A 17,203-nucleotide genomic window follows, 5' to 3' on the forward strand; every position below is an offset into this window, starting at 1 on the left:
ATTAACCTATTTGTGATCTGCTGATAAAGATTTACATCTTCAGTAGGAACTAATGGGCTCTGTGCCATAGCCAGAGCAGAGAAGTCAGGTCTTTTCATTAAAAATATAGGACAACACTTCCTTTAAAAAATAAAAACTACAGCAAAGTAAAAAATGATATTAAGACCTTAAACAAACTTTTCAAGAAACTTATAAGTCATTGGAGTCACTCCCATGTTGTTATTGTCCATTTAGTCCAATCAGGGAAGTCCCTGAGTTATTCATGCTGGAATGTATCTTCAGTTCAGAACAGTGATGTGATGTGTTCTGTGAAGGTCCGGCTTCTTAACATCTCTTGCTTCCTGACCGCAGTCATCGACCTTTTCGTATCTGTGACTGGAAACAACAAACTTTATGAGATTAGCTGTTCCTTTAAATACTGTATTGGTTTTAAGCCAAGTCAACGCGACAAAATTGCTCCTGACACTTTCAGAATGCATGTGTCTAAGAAAGTCCCATTGTGTGTTCACTAAACCCATCTAACGAGTTTGTTAAAGAACATGATTAGGGCGCACAGGTGGTCGAGTGGTTAGAGCGCATGCCACGTATGCAGCCGACCCCGGTTTGAATCCCGTCCGGAGGTCCTTTGCTGCATGTCACACCCCCCCCCCCCCCCCCCCTCTCTCTCTCTCTCTCCCATGTTTCCTGTCTGTCTACTGCTTAATAAAGGCCTCTATGCCGAAAAAAATCTTAAAAAAAAAAAAAAAAGAACATGATTAGCTCATTAATGAACTTCCCAACATGTATTACAAGTAGGTTAATTCCCCTGAAACTCTGAAACCAAAGTGAAGATTAGTATCAACTTAAAGAGTGAGCTCACCCAAAAACAAGAACACTTATTTGTTCTGTTTTCTTCTAGTCAGACAGTTTTGTCTTTTGTCCAAGTTGGTAGATTTCTGCCTGGATTTCTGCCTCAGGAGGACAATCATATTTGATTTGTGGTGCTCACAGCATTACAACTACCTAAGAGAACTGGACATGGCACTGCTGCCCAGCCTTGTTGTCAGTTCTTCCTAGTGGTCAGTCACTCATTGTAATGCAGCAAATAAATAAATAAATAATTAAATCATGCAGCCCTAAAAGCATTTTTCTCCATAGATCACCATTTAAAAAATATGTCTGTAAAACTGCTACAGGACAACTTCAACTGCAAATAAGGTCCATTATTAAACTTTGTATTAGGCATTTTAATCAATGGTGATCTTATTTTTGTAAAACTTTCCTCAAGTCTAGAAAATTATAACAAAAATATAATTTTAAAATTTGTGACATCCCAATGTAGAGTCTGTGGGCATAGCAGGAACTTGCAGGCAGGGCCAGTCGCAAAAAAGAAAAGAAAAAACTACTGCACATACAGTATCTAGTGAGCCACACAACAGTGGACTACTGGATTGCATTTGTCTTCACTGTATTGAGGTGGTGACAGCTTAGATGAACTGACTCTTTAAATCTTTAGGCCCAAATTATTCTTTGTTTCTTGAATAGTTCCAGATGTGTGTGTACTTTGTGGATACAGCTAACAGGAACATATGAAATGGGGAACATTTATTAATGAATGTGTAAATATAACTAAGTGAATGATTCACTACAATTTTAAAATGTTGCTTTAACAGTTTAAAGGCAACAGGGAAGTATGTTTTTTCAGCTTCTTGCTTTTTTAATGTGCATTAAATTATTTCCAAATCATTTTCAATACTATTATTTGGTACTAATTGTTGGGTGAATATGGATGTTCTTGAAAGCAAACCTGTATTTAAATAAATATGAATGAATTAATAAATGATGATTGGAAACATTACTCCCCACATACTGAATAGTCTGCTTGCATGTTTTGTATGTAAAGCTGACCTGTTGTGCTCTGACTACTAACATAAGAACCTCAGGAAACTATTTAGTGCAACTGTGCTGATTAATGACTAAACAGTTTATATGTTTCCTATAATTAATACCAATTCACGGAGTGGTTTCTGGTAAATGTCTTGAAAATGATTAGGCAATTATGGACTCAATATACAGAATCAAACTTTTTGCTCAGTTTAAAAGGTGACAAACAACTTCAGCTTTTAATGTCAAACTGATAACATCAGAGTTTTCTGACACACACACACACAAATACAGTAGTGTGTTTCTTTTTCAACCAGCCGAGGATGCTATAATCAAAAGTGTTAGCTCAGCAGTTAAATAAATGCAGTTTTTTTTTCAGCAATGAGGAAGTGGGTTGAACATTACACAAACGATATGACATGTTACTCAATTTCAATTTGTTTGCACCACTTCAAGCAATAGTCCTCCCTCATTCATGACACTAGAGGACTTCCTGGGTGTTGTAAGTGTTGTAATTAGCAACTGTCCCCATACCAACCCATCCTCTTCTCTTGACCTTCACTTAGTGATTTCCTAGAATGCTTTTCAACAACTCCTAAGAAAGGCTGAATAATCTATGTCCAGATGTTTTGTCTTGAAACCACACATTGACATGTATTGAAAAGGAGAAGCTCTCAAGCAGTTACGTGTAAAAAAAAATCACAATTCCTGCCAGCACTGGTTAAAACATGTGTGTAGATGAACTCACCAGTTTCCACCTCAGGATTTTAATCCACTCATCTGCCTCCACACCAGTCTTTGCACACAGATAAAATGTCCTCTCAGGAAACACCAGACTGTGGAGACAAATATATGCAATGTAGAGTTATATTTGCTAAAGAGAAAGAAAGCTGTGCATCCTTGTGGTATAGGTGCGAGTTAAAGGGAAAACATGGAATCAAACATCTGCACTGTGGTAGCTTGCTCATGTTACATAATTATGCAAGACAGATGTGTAGTGGATCTAACCGCTATGAGAACATGTTAATATCATCTCATTTTGGAACACAATGTATTGCTCTGATGGATTCATGAACTCATTTGTCTATAGTGTGAATGTCTTTCATTATTTAATAGAAACTTTGACTGGTTTCTATTTCAAAGGTTTATTCAAAGGGATGTTATAGATAACATTCTTGAACAAATAAACAATATTAGTAGCGAAAAGCCTCATCAGCAGGCAGTTAAAGCTGATGTCTGTACAATAACAGCTGCCATGATGTGAGGCTCATTGTATTTATTGTTCTACTGTAGTCCAGTGATGCAGATATAAAAAAGAAGTATTCTATATTCTACTCTGTGACAGGCTGGTAACACGACTTCAAATAGCAACAAGAGCAGAGAATCACATGTTTGACTAACAGCAGTATTCAGTAATCCCAACAGAACTCAATGTTAGAGACCATGCTGTGATGATGGCAATAAATATGACAGAACCCATATAGGATTGTCACTATGGAGAAGTATATAGCAGTATAGCAGATTAGCATACCTGTTCAGTAATAATTCAGCAGCTATAGAGTTTCTACTTGACACAGTGGTTGATTTACAGCATCACATGTGAGCAAATGGTAATTACACTAATGGAAAAATACAATGTGTGTGTTGCTAAGAGACAACAGACAACAATGATAGAAATCAAATAAATTCATTGGAACATCCTTCATGATGCCCATTCCAGCTGAGGAGTGAGGAGGTAATTGAAGTAGTTAAGTATTTAAGCCCCCTTGCTACTGTATCACCACTGATGTAGTGTATAGTTATATGCTAACTTCATCCTTCACTCATATTTAACTTTATGCTCCTACAAGTGCTGGAAATGTTCCAACATCCAGTCACCTGATTTCAGGACAAATGAACAAGAAATGATACTCCGGCCTAGCCTGAAAGAAACCCAACCACATTCCTGCTGTTGGAGGAGGCCTATCAAATTCTGCACTTCCTGTTTGCATTAATAGCTGAGTGGCATTAGACTGTGTGTGGGTTCAGTGGGTAAAAATGCTGTCAAACCACTGCTGCCTTTCAGCTCATGTGCACTTCTTCTTCTCTCCACAGTTTCCTTCTCTTATTTGTCTGATCAGACTTCCCCCTTTTCAAACAACATAAATGTCAGTTTTGACTGCTATGGGGAAGTACAACTGAGAAGAAAACACCCGCTTAGGTCTGACTGCAGAACTCCAACTGATCTGAAATGACCTTTTCTTTATATTATCATCTGTTCTATATGGTATATCACACATTGTGATTATTTTTGTAATTCATTGTCATGTCCATATTGTTTACATTTAATAACTTTTGCTACTGTCATATCATACATGTTTCATTGATTTTTTTGAGTGTGGTTTCACTTGTTTTGCCTTTTTTTTAATACATGCCCTATATGTTTTCCCTAAAGTCTTCAACATTTCCTCTGAGCTTCTCGATGATGTAACTCAGCACAGTTCACAGTTGAGTCTCCAAACCCTAACAGTGAGCTGGAAGGAAATTGGCCACAGAGCATAGTGTATGTATATATAAACACACTCAATGTGTGTTCACACAGAACACAAACACAAAGCAAACTTTAGTTACCGCATGATAAGGTCAATGGAAAGAGAGAAGTAGGTGTGAACAGATTCAAATTCACTCACAACACTAAATGAGCTGAAATTTAAAACATTTCAAACTGAGTTAAAGCATCCTGAACACTTCCAAAATGCAAATAAGAGGAAAACATTGAAGGCAATGAAGTTCATTGTTACCTTTGAGATGAGATGAGTCAGAGTTTACCTCAGAGGAAACTTATTATTGGTTGTGGTTAATGAGAGCCCACAGGTGGAACCCTTCTGCAGGCAAGGCCTAATTGGTTTTCGTGGCCCTAATCAGGTGAAATGCTTGTGACCCTGAGACGGCTGCTGCTCCCTACAGGCTTTGGCAAAAGCATTATATACCTGTTAGCCCCGCTCTGAATACGTCATCACGTATCGTTGATATAATTGGCTGTAAGTTTGTCCAGTAGTGTACAGAAGCATTCGTTCATCGAGATCAACATTCGTTGATCCCGCCTCAAATACGAGGAAATGAACGCCTCCTCTCCAGACCCTACCTCAATCTCACATGTGATTGAGATACGGTCTGGCCTTAGCCAGGCTACGTCTCACCCAGTTGGGTCCCATATTTGCAGCCCAAATTTGGGCCAGACATGTTGATTTACATAAGAAACTGTACAGACTAATTCATCATAACCAACAAGTTTGATGTGGACATCAGCACAGAGATTTCTGCAGGTACTGTGCAGGTATTGGTTGTACAAAATGCCTTCACAATGCACAGTGTCATTCCTAATGAGACCGAAGCAGATACCTGCTGCCTTCAGATGGCTGTAAAAAGTCAACAGAGTAAAGAAAGGCTGTCAGTATAGAATGATAACTGCCCCCTTAAGGCATATGGCAAGTTACCAAGGTAACAAACTCTTGCAGAAAAAACCCTTAAAAATGACAAAAAAAAAAAGAAAATACCAGCACATGTGCAACAATGTGCTTGGTGCTCTGCTTTGACACAAAAAAGAATCCAGATTCTGAGCTGCCACACACACATGGTCCACATACATGGAGCATATATTGCTGGCTCACAACTAACTTCTGTGCAATCATACACTGGCTGTTTGGTGTGACTGCACAAATACTCAAACTGTCAATTCACAGGAACAATGCAAAGCAAAACTGTGGTTAGTGTTCTGTCTACAGTGGCCATAGTGTATGAGAGGAACCTCTCCAGGAAGCTAAAGGAACCTTTTCCTTTCTAAGAACATATTATTATATCAGGGTTATATCAGTTTGGAACTTCAAGTTCTTAACAGAAAGTCTGAGCTGCAAATTGAAAATTGTGTATAGACCAGGCAAAGAGGTCCTAATGAAAGTTATATTATGGGAAATATAGGATCCAGTGTTTATGGAGTTTGACCAACACTATGGACTAAGGGTGCTTTCATACCTGCCCTATTTTAGTTAAATCCAACTCTGGTTAGTTTTCCCCCTTGTGGTTTGTGTGGGCATCACTTACACTAAGGTTCACACCAAAACAACCAGACTGAGACCTGGTTGAAGAGGTGCTCTCAATTCAGTCCCCCAACCTTATGAAAGTATGACAATAAACCATCCACTCCATCACTTACCAGAAACAGTTGACTCTGTCCTGAGAGTAGTCAAATTGGACTGCAGAGCAGGCTTTCAGATCCAGGGTTCGAATGGGCTCCTCACACTGCGACAGAGACACACTCTAGCTTACATTCACATACTACAAGCTTCAACCCTTGAAAAGTGAAACAGCATATTTAACACATGATGTCTCAGAGCTGAAGACAAACTCACCACTTTGTCTTTGAAGTATCTGAGTTCATATCTGTTTAGTGTGAACCACCTCTGCTTCCAGCTCTGCAGACAGGATTCAAATCAGAAGCATTTCAGATAACTCAGTCATGGCTGAACATGATATGTTCCTGAATGAGCTCCACCACAATTACATGAATATTTTCAACTGCAGTCACATTAGTGAAACTGACCACAGACATCCTGATGAAAGCTTGTCAAATCTTCAGACATACTCAGACAGGGTTTGGTGTAACTCTTACCTTCACAAATGCTCCTTGTTTCACCAAATAGCCTTCTTTTGTGCCCAGCTGAAAACACATACTTTGTGTTAGTAGAACAATTATTGTACAAGTGAGGGAAGTTTTAACTTTCAAAGGATCATTCTGGTTCATCGCAACTTGACTCTTGACAAAAATAAATCTGGTATTGTGGCCTTTTTTTTGACTCATTTTTATAAGTACTCTGTCTATTTTAAACATAACTGTTTATTGTTTAATTAATTTAATTTAATTTAATTTAATTAAAAATAATAATTTTCACTGTTTTGTCAATTTTGAATTTCTTCCTAGGGGGTTCAATAAAGATACCTTACCATACAATACCATACTACACTATACCATACCATACAATACCATACCATACCATACTATACCATACCATACCATACTATACTATACCATACCATACAATACCATACCATACTATACCATACCTTACCATACTATACCATACCTGACCATACTACATACTATAGCATACCATACCATACGATACCATTCCATACCATACTAAACCATACCATACCATTCTATTCCATACCATACTATACCATTCCATACCACATTCCACACCATACCATACCATTCCATACCATACTATACCATACCATTCCATTCTATACCATACCATACCATTCCATACCATACCATACTATACCATACCATTCCATACTATACTATACTATACTATACCATACCATACCATATCATACCATCATTGCTATGCGCCGGTGTCTTTGTGTACCCGCCAGAAACTCCGCCTGAAAACCTACTTTCCACCTCGTTTTTATCCAGTTTAAGGCTATATATCTTTTTGGCACTGGTGTTTTAAAACCATCTTTCCCTAGGCAAGGACTTCCCTGAATTGGATACACATCTGTTGTCGAGATCTGCCAAAAAAACTCAGGAGGACAGTCGCACACCGCCTTACTCCATCGACAACTATTGGTATTTCATTTTCTTCCACACTAAGCATCGGTGAATAAAGCTGACTTCAATGTATTCCAAGTCTCCTCTCCTAGGTATGATGCTGCTGCCGGTGCTCATCCTCACCCCGAGCCGGCTATCGATACCTCTCCTAGGTACGTAGCTGCTGCCTGGCCACAGCACTCCCCTGCTCAGGCACAGACTGAAAGCCCACAGTCATCGCCTCCTCTACCCCTCTTCACTCCTACCACACTCATCGTAGAAGACTCAATTATCAGAAACACTTGCTTCTACAACGCAGCCACACACTGCTTTCCTGGAGCCACAGTGCCGGTTATCCTGGATAAGCTCCCCGGCCTGCTGTGCTCTCTCCCATCATCCATCAACTGGGTCCTAGTTCATGTAAGAACCAATGACACGGCTCGCCAGCAGTCGGAGCTGACTAAAAAGGACTTTAATGCCCTTTTTAGCTTCTTAAACAGCTGTGGAAAGGATGTCTGGCTCAGCGGACCTCTGCCAACTGATGGCCGCAGAGCTGGGCGCTTCTCCAGAATCCTCAGTCTTAACACCTGGCTCCAGTCCGCCTACAGAATCCACAATATTGGTTTCATTGATAACTTCAACCTATTCTGGAACCGTCCTTCCCTAATCCGGGCCGACGGACTCCACCCCAACAGTCTGGGTAGCAGAGTATTAGCAGCTAACATCCAGCATGCTGTCCAGACCGCTGCCCCCCGTGATTGACTATTCACTAGCCATGCCCCCCTCCTTGAGCCGCCTTCTTCTCCGCCTACTCTGGTAGTAAACAGTACTGCGTCTCTCACAAGCTCCCCCTGGCGATCAACCCAGGTACTGACACTTTCCCTGGTTCATTGCCCTTACCATGGTCCACTATCTCCTACTAGCTGCCATAAAGCTACTTCCAATGCTGTGATTAACAGGTTCCCAATTCCTGTTGTCATTTCACATCACAAACCAATGCACAGGCACAGGTACAGACAAACTGTTGATCACAGTGTCCTTGTCAATCCAGCCAGGTCAGCTAACCCCAAACCTCACATCAGCAATTTAACTTAAATAACTGGGTTATTTAACATCTGTTCGCTGACTAACAAGGGACCTCTGCTATATGATCTCCTGAATGATGATGCAATATCAATCTAAGATTATCCAAGACTATTATGCATCGCTCTATCACATTCCGAAACATTAAAAATATTGACTTGTTGGCTCTCTCCAATGGAATTGATGACTTACCCAGCAGATAAAATGTATCCACCACAGATGAACTGGTATCTCACTACAATGATGGACTTCATGGACTGCTAAATACTCTTGCACCTCTGAAAAATAGCTCTGTTTCTTTTACCCACTCTGCTCCTTGGTTTACACCAGCCCTACGCCAGCTCAAAACTAAAGGCCGTCGTTTGGAGCGCCTTTATCCTAAACCGGCCTGGCAGTTCACAAAGAAATGTACTATAACCACATACTCCAATACAAGGATGCTCTTTCCTCAGCCAAGACCACATACTACACAACCTTAATCAGGACAGCTGATGGGAACACTAGAGCCCTATTCTCAACTCTCAACAACATTCTGAAATCACCTGATGCTCTACCACCTCATCTACTCACAGTTACACAGTGTGATACCTTCATGACCTTCTTCAATGCCACAATTGAAAATATCCACCAGACACTGACTGCTACTAAAAACTCTGCATCCTCTCTGCACTCTTGGCCTACATCTTCCTTCAGCTCTCCGCTCACCAGCTTCATACTGCCAACTGTCTCTGAAATAAGTGGTCTCATTCATAAATCCAAGCCATCTACCTGCCAGTTAGAGCCACTACCTACCCACCTGGTCAAAAGCTGCCTACCTGCCCTGTCCGCGTTAATAACTGACATCACTCATTCCTCACTGACTTCTGGTGTTGTTCCATCATCACTAAAGACTGGTGCAATAACACCAACACTCAAGAAACCTGGCGCCGATCCAAATGACTTGAACAACTTCCGTCCCATTTCAAACTTGCCATTTCTCTCCAAAATACTTGAAAGAACGGTTGCAGCTCAGGTCCACACCCATCTGTCTGACAACAACCTTTATGAACAATTTCAGTCAGGCTTCCGTCCCCTCCACAGCACTGAGACAGCCCTAGTGAAAATCACAAACGACCTCCTGATGGCATCTGACTCTGGACTTCTATCCATTCTGGTTCTCCTCGACCTGAGTGCCCACATCAATAATGTTACTCGGTCTGCATACTTTCATCTACATAACATCAATCGTCTCCATCCCTCATTTTCACCAACCTGCACCGCTATCCTGGTAAACACCCTGATCACATCCCATCTGGACTACTGGAACTCTCTCCTCTTTGGTCTTCTGTGGAAATCTCTTCATAAACTTCAACTGGTACAGAATGCAGCCGCTCGTATCATAACCAGAACTCCCTCTATTGAATAATAATAATAATAATAATAATAATAACTTTATTTTGTATAGCGCCTTTCATAAAACCCAAGGTCGCTTCACAATAACAAGAAACACAGACAAACATACACATTTAGCCTGCAAAAGCCTGCAGGAACAAGTGCCTTTTCAACAGAGATTTAAAATTGTCCAGAGTTGGAGCTGACACATAGAGCAACATGTAGCAGTCTATGATGTGGAGTCAGATCCTGAATGAAGGGGAAGAACCTGCTGTTGCATAGTTAAGATTTCAACAGGATGTTTCAGAACAGTAAGATTGTGTTGAAGTTAAAAGTATTTTTTTCAAATGTAGCCAGAGCTAGATTAGCTTTAGTACAGATATATTAGATTCCAGTGTGACAGAAAGAAAACATGTTTACAGATGTGCTTGTTTTGAAACTTCATCTAAATATTGAAGATGAAAAAGTAGCAAATCCTGCAGTGTTCTGAGTCTTGTTAAGCAGACAGTCAGCTTTAAAATGTGCCGAACACATACACAAGACCAGGACTGTCTCCAAAAATACATTTTAGCCATTCCTGATGTAAATGTACATCCTCTGGAAGGCTGCAAAGACGTCTCAGCTGCTGAACAACCAGCAACACCTCGAAATCAATATGTTAGTGAGTCAGAATCATTCTAAATCAGGGGTGTCAAACTCATTTTCATTTACCACATACAGCCCAATTTGATCTCATGTGGCCCGGACCACTAAAAGGAAGGAAGGACGGAAAGAAAAGGAGGAGAACAAAGAAAATAGAGGAAGGAAAGATGGAAGGAATGAAGAAAGGGAGCAAGGACAGATGGAGGGAAAGAAGGAAGGAAAAGAAGACAGGGAGGAAGGGAGGAAGAAGGAAACTGTGCCGGATTGGACTTCTCGGCAGGCCGGTTCTGGCCCACGGGCCGCATGTTTGACACCCCTGTTCTAAATTATCAGCTGTGTGTCCACAATCTGTAATCACACTACCACACCTTAGCTATTCATTTTAAAATTAGTAACTAAATGATTATTATTATTATTAGTAGTAGTAGTAGTAGTAGTAGTATTATTATTGTTATTAGCAATTTTACACTTCATTGAATAAATATTGACTCTATCATTTTTTTTACAACTGATGTTCATGATTTGACGTGCATGGTCGGACGCAGTTCTAAATTCAGTCAGAACATGGCTCGATGGAGCCTGGATTTCTGCCTAAAATGTTCATAAGCACAGTTTAAGCATAGGTGTGCGAGTACACACTGTTATGAATGAGGACTATTGTCTTTGTACAAGAAAAAAGTTGTGTCAAGACCAAATTAAAGGAAAGCTGGAGGATGTTTCCATCCTATATTACAGCTGGAAACATATTTATTCAAGTTATTTTTATTGAATGTCTAATTTTTGTTGTATTTTTATGTGTAAATCACTTTGAGCTACATGTCTTGTATGAAAGGTAGTGTTATTATTATAATTATCATTATTAAAAGTGTTTTTGACACTGACAGGCTCAGGTTGTTATTAATTACAAGTGTCTAAAAAGGACCACATAGAGAAATAAAATATTTTATAATAAAATAAATATATATTTAAAATATTTGTCTGACCAAGTCTCGCTCAGGAAAGGTCTCGCAGGAAGACAATGAATGGTGGTAATGTGAGTAAAAGTGGGAGGGGTACAGAAAGTGTAGCTTAGTGTTATCTAAAAGATTTTCAAAGTGTTGTCTCAATGCACTCCTGCAATGACTTGATGAGTACAATGTTATCATAAACATTAGAAATGATGGCCAAGACAATGGAAATACTTCCCACGTTGTAATTAGACCAGAATGATCCTTTACTTCAGTTACGTTGCATAACAGAAGAACTATAAGATGCGTGTGCAGCAGGTTTCATACCGACGGTGCGTTGGCCACCAGGTCATTCTCAGTGCGTCCCGTCTGTATGGCTGTGTGAACACGCACTGACTCATAGATGGATGGCTCCTCTACACGATATGGGTACGGACACTTCAGCACGATGAGTGTTCCTGGTTGACAGGTAGAGAGGAGATCATAGTCCTGATTCACTGACAACACAACACACGACTGGGCTTTTCTCTTGTTACACTGGAAGTTGTGTGGTGAGGATTTTGTAAGTTGGAATATGTTGCAATTCCTCATGTGTCTTATGTTCACCATGAAACACTGGAAAATAATTACAGATTATTATGTGATGTTTGACACGTTCCTGTTGTCTCTCAGAGCACTTTATCACTAGACACTATAATAATAATCACTGGCTTCAAATGTTTGGATAAATATAAGACCAGAGAACCCTAACCCAAGCAAGGCAAGGACTTATTTAAGCAGTCTCTGCTTCCTTCTTAGATGTGAAATGCAGAAACTGGTGATATCACTTCATCACTTGACAATATGGAGGCTTGCTGATCCTCACACACACACACACTTAGGCCTGAAAGGCCTTCTCTACATACAAACACTTCAATTCCTCATGAATCATACATTTGTGGCTCAGGCTGAAGCCACCTCAGCACTGCTCTGCTGTGAAGCTGGTGACTTGCAGTGAGCGTGTTAGTGAAGGTCTGAGATGAGGGTCTTCTTACCTGCATCACTGCCCAGCAGAGGTTGATTAGCAAAGTGGTTAATAAAGTCCTGAAGAGTTGCAAACTTGTTAAACCCGAACACATAGCCGTCTCCGTCTCTACGTGTCACATGGAAATGCTTGACTGAATTCTTCGCCCTGTGTGTGAAGTTGCACATAAAATGGATCATTGTAACTTTTCCTTAAAGATATCTTTTTCTTCAATCAAAAAAAGTCATTCACATGCAAAAATAAGCCAGGAAAATGATCCACAGTAGTACTTCTCTGCAGAAGGTGAGATGCAGGTTAAAGGTCAAAGGTCAAATATTTGTTAGACTATTTTCTTCACTGTAAAGTTAAGACTGATGATATACTTGCTGTTATTAGCATGTACACAGACACAGAGTCGCTGCTTTGGTTTTAACAGGAAGATTTACAAGTACATCTACAGTAGTGTGTATGGGATGTTCATTATTATGTCCTGTTATTGTCTCTTCAGAGCTTTCCTTTACTGTCTGCAACTTTACTTCATAGCCTCCAACATTCATGGGATTAATTGCATTTTGTGAAGCAGTATTTAAGAAAAGGAGAACAACCATGCAGATGCAGGGGTGGAGCTAGAAAATGGGGGGGGGGGGGGCTGTCAATCAATTTAAATATCTAATCACGATTAACCAAATGACTGTCATGAGTTAAGTTGTAATTAATTGCAAATTAATGGCACATTTTTTGATTTGTTCTAAATGTACTTTAAAGGGACATTTTTCAAGTTTTTAATGCTCTTATTAACATGGGAGTGGATACATATGTTTGCTGTATGCAAATGTAGTTTATTATTATTGAAACAATCCAAAACAATGAAATACTGCATGCTCCAAAAATATGCTGAAAGCATAAGAAGACAAAGCAGCTGCTGGCTGAGCACACAGCTGATAGAGAGCTAAAGGCAGACCACACTAGATAGTTTACAATGGAGACACATGAACAACAAACTTTCAACAGCGATAGCTCAATTGATATCTACATCATGTAGGCTGGTTAACATTGTGGAGGACGAGGGTCTGCCTATGTTGAGCAGGAGGAAGTCTCTCTGTATCAGCTGTTGGCCAGTGACTGCTATTTGAGACTTGGCGTACTGCGTAATACAAATAACTTTGGTCTTGTGGATAGAACATCTGGCAGGGCTTTGAAGCTGAATTTGCCGTTTGTAAGTCTCTTTTCTTTATCCATTTCTACTTCTTATCTAAAACATTACTGCTGTACTGCTTCCTTATTTCCATGTGTGCGTTAATCGCACGTCAAAGAAAATAGTGCTGTTAAGATGAATTTGTGCTAATGCGTTAATGCAGATCTAGACTCTAAATAATAATAAATGATACAGTATTGATGCATCAATGAGCATCAAAACATGTGTTCCCTGTTGATCACTAGTTCAGTATCATTTTAAATGTCACAATACAAGTTGATACCTTATTCAATACCTTACTAGAGAATTTTCTTTTAAAATGAAGTCTGTGTTCTCTAATGTTGAATGTATTCTAAACACAAGCACATACAAGAACTCTAACCACTGTCTGTAACAGAACAGTGTGTCTTGTTTTAGATAGATAGATAGATAGATAGATAGATGGACAGATAGATGGACAGATAGATAGATAGATAGATAGATAGATAGATAGATAGATGGACAGATAGATGGACAGATATATGGACAGATAGATAGATAGATAGATAGATAGATAGATAGATAGATAGATAGATAGATAGATGGACAGATAGATGGACAGATATATGGACAGATAGATAGATAGATAGATAGATAGATAGATGGACAGATAGATAGATAGATAGATAAATAGACAGATGGACAGATAGATAGATAGATAGATAGATAGATAGATAGATAGATAGATAGATAGATAGATAGATAGATAGATAGATAGATAGATAGATAGATAAATAGATAGATGGACAGATAGATAGATAGATAGATAGATAGATAGATAGATAGATAAATAGACAGATGGACAGATAGATAGATTAGTAGAGTATCTATTGATGTTACTGTTGTAATGTGTGATGGCTGCAGGTACAAAGGAGCCACTATCTATATTATACAGAGAGTGTTTGGGATTGTTCATAATGACCTGTACCTGTAACTCTTTCTACAGCCTTCCACTGTGTTTCTAAGCTTATCCAGTGTCTTCATACTACTGTCTGCAGGCAGCCTCTCCAGCACACCACAGCCTCCACCCATGCAGCAAAATATAACATATGATCAAAACAGTTTCAAATACCTGACCAGAACTGCACAGCAACTTTCAGTATCAGTTTTCAATCCTGAGTGAAAGTAGTGATGTTTGATCCAGTACACAGAAGGGTTGAGGTTAATGACTGACCTGACAGACAGAGCGAAGCAGCCTGGTCCTTCATGACTGTTCCTCAGAAGATAACTTCCATCACTCCCATTGGACAAGAGCAGAGCTTCTGCAGCGTGACGGGATAGATCGTAGTGGTACCACCTTTAACACAACATACAAGCTCTCATCTACCATGCAAAGACACAACCTGGAACTTCATAATGTGAGGAGCTGAGAGACTAAAGGATCAGAGTTCTTTAAATGACTGCATACAGTAAGGTCAAGTCAAAGCTTTCTCTGCTTCTTATGGTTGGTTAGAAGCAGAACAGGCTTTGTTGTTCTATTTTATTAGCCAGTTGAACGCTGGTGAGAAACAGGAACGTAGAATAGAAAATAATTAGTATTTATTTGGAGTGTTATATACATCATTTCTTTCTTTCTATTAGATTAAAATCCAATTAGATTTTGATAGTATTTATTTGGTTTATTTATTTGTATGTTGTGCATCACTCTCTTGAGTAAAGCACTCTGGAACACTTTGTAGAGCAGATCTCAGTTCATCCTGCCACACACTCACTCCACCACGGGCCTCAAAATACTTGGTTTCACTTGATGTGATCAGTATGAAGGGAGAACAAGTCAGATTATTTCCATTTAATGACACTGCAGTATGTTTGGATATATTAATATGAGAAAAAGAGTTGCATAAAATGATGATACAGTAGGATATGATCATATCATGATCCAATACCGCTTGTAGTCTGTAAACTGTAAGTGAGGAAGAAGACATAGCACTCTTCAGAGGAGAAGCAGATGGTGTTTGATGTTGAACGTCAGACTGAACAACAGATGCAGAGGAAACAGTGACGGGATGTGAAAGTTCATTATTTGCATTAGAAATGCATTAGAGAACATCTAAAGATAATTGTGATGGTAATAATTCAAAAGAACACAGGAAATGGAGGGAAGAAAAGAAGAAAAAATGAATTAGGGGGTTGGTTTCCAGCTGTGATTTTAAAGCTGATGTATTAGTGTACATTCAACATAGTTCACTGTGTGGGTCTGAGTATTGGAGGCTGTTTATATTTGGACAATAGGCTGGAGGGTTCCTGTGTGTTGGATTCTAACGCTCTCATGACGTCAGCACTGACTGAGCTGCATGAACTGACCAAATACTTATATAGACACACAATTCACCTCACACTAGCAAGACAATCCTGTCATTATAAGTATCAGATCAAAATCCAAAATTGAAGCACCAGAGGTAGAAACATCCTGACCTCCCATGTATGGCTCAAACTCCAAAAACACGGGCACATTTATTGCCTGATTATTTTAGAATCCTCACCTCCACCTTTAACACAGGCTTTCACTTGTAAATATGTAGTTTCCAGGGCCAACACTGACTTGATGATGTCATAGTTATGTAATCAGTTCAGTCATGGCTTGACTGTCACCATCACCATGGAAAAAACCCAAAATACCTCCCTATGTCATTTTCACCTCATATCTCATTTTGCACAGCTGTTAATAATTGCCAACAACACATGACTTATTTTTACACTATATACTTTATATGCTAGTCAGATGTATATTTACTAGGCCATGTCCATACTATTTATTGCTACAATATACGTGCATCACTAATACTTAATATTATATACACACATTGAAACAGTCCCAATAGTTTATCATTCATTGTGTACATTTATTATTCTCTATGTATTTATATACAGCTTGTTAAGATGTTGTAGTTGTTCACAGTATCTATTTTACATTTGAGTTTGATGTATTTTAAAAGGCTATACATGCTGAGGTATGGTGGTAAGTTCATGCTTTATAACTGTATATACAAATAAACATTACATTAAAAATGGTAACCTGCATTTCTTTGCTCTGGTATGTACAGTTACATCTAATGTTATAATATAATAATACATAACATACATACATACATACATAGTTTACTGTGCAACAGAGCTAACAAACACTGCTTATTCTATTAGTCAAACAGCAGTGTGTGTGTGTGTGTGTGTGTGTGTGTGTGTGTGTGTGTGTGTTCACAGTCTGCTTCGCTTTTTCAAACCGTTTTTAGCATTTTGTGCGACAGTAGAAAAGTTCATAAAGCATGAGAGAGTGAAGATCGCAGTCTTACCCCAGAGTCTCCAGCTCGTCGCTCATGTCTTCAGAGGAAGCATCGCTGTAGAAACTCATGTCTCTGCTGCAGGTCTGCTGATCATCTGAAGAGCAGCAGAGAGAAGTGAAAGCTGTGTGTGTGTGTGTGTGTGTGTGTGTGTGTGTGTGTGTGTGACAGACTAAGACACGCCTAAGAGGAAATAAGCTTGAGTGT

General features: G+C 39.3%; 1 protein-coding gene across 1 annotated transcript; it reads right to left on the reverse strand.

The window, feature by feature from the left end:
• Positions 1–246: 246 nt before the first annotated feature.
• Positions 247–17,101, reverse strand: dapp1 (dual adaptor of phosphotyrosine and 3-phosphoinositides). Its single transcript, XM_053335843.1, has 9 exons — positions 17,009–17,101; positions 14,893–15,015; positions 12,516–12,652; positions 11,809–11,939; positions 6,512–6,559; positions 6,252–6,314; positions 6,056–6,141; positions 2,612–2,699; positions 247–375 (listed from the first exon to the last, which is right to left on the reverse strand). Exons 1-9 carry the CDS (start codon positions 17,065–17,067, stop codon positions 352–354), a joined length of 759 nt encoding a protein of 252 aa, XP_053191818.1. The 5' UTR covers positions 17,068–17,101; the 3' UTR covers positions 247–351.
• Between the last annotated feature and the right edge of the window lie 102 nt (positions 17,102–17,203).

Source organism: Scomber japonicus, chromosome 16 (assembly GCF_027409825.1).
Source record: "Scomber japonicus isolate fScoJap1 chromosome 16, fScoJap1.pri, whole genome shotgun sequence".
Classification (NCBI taxonomy): Eukaryota; Metazoa; Chordata; class Actinopteri; order Scombriformes; family Scombridae; genus Scomber; species Scomber japonicus.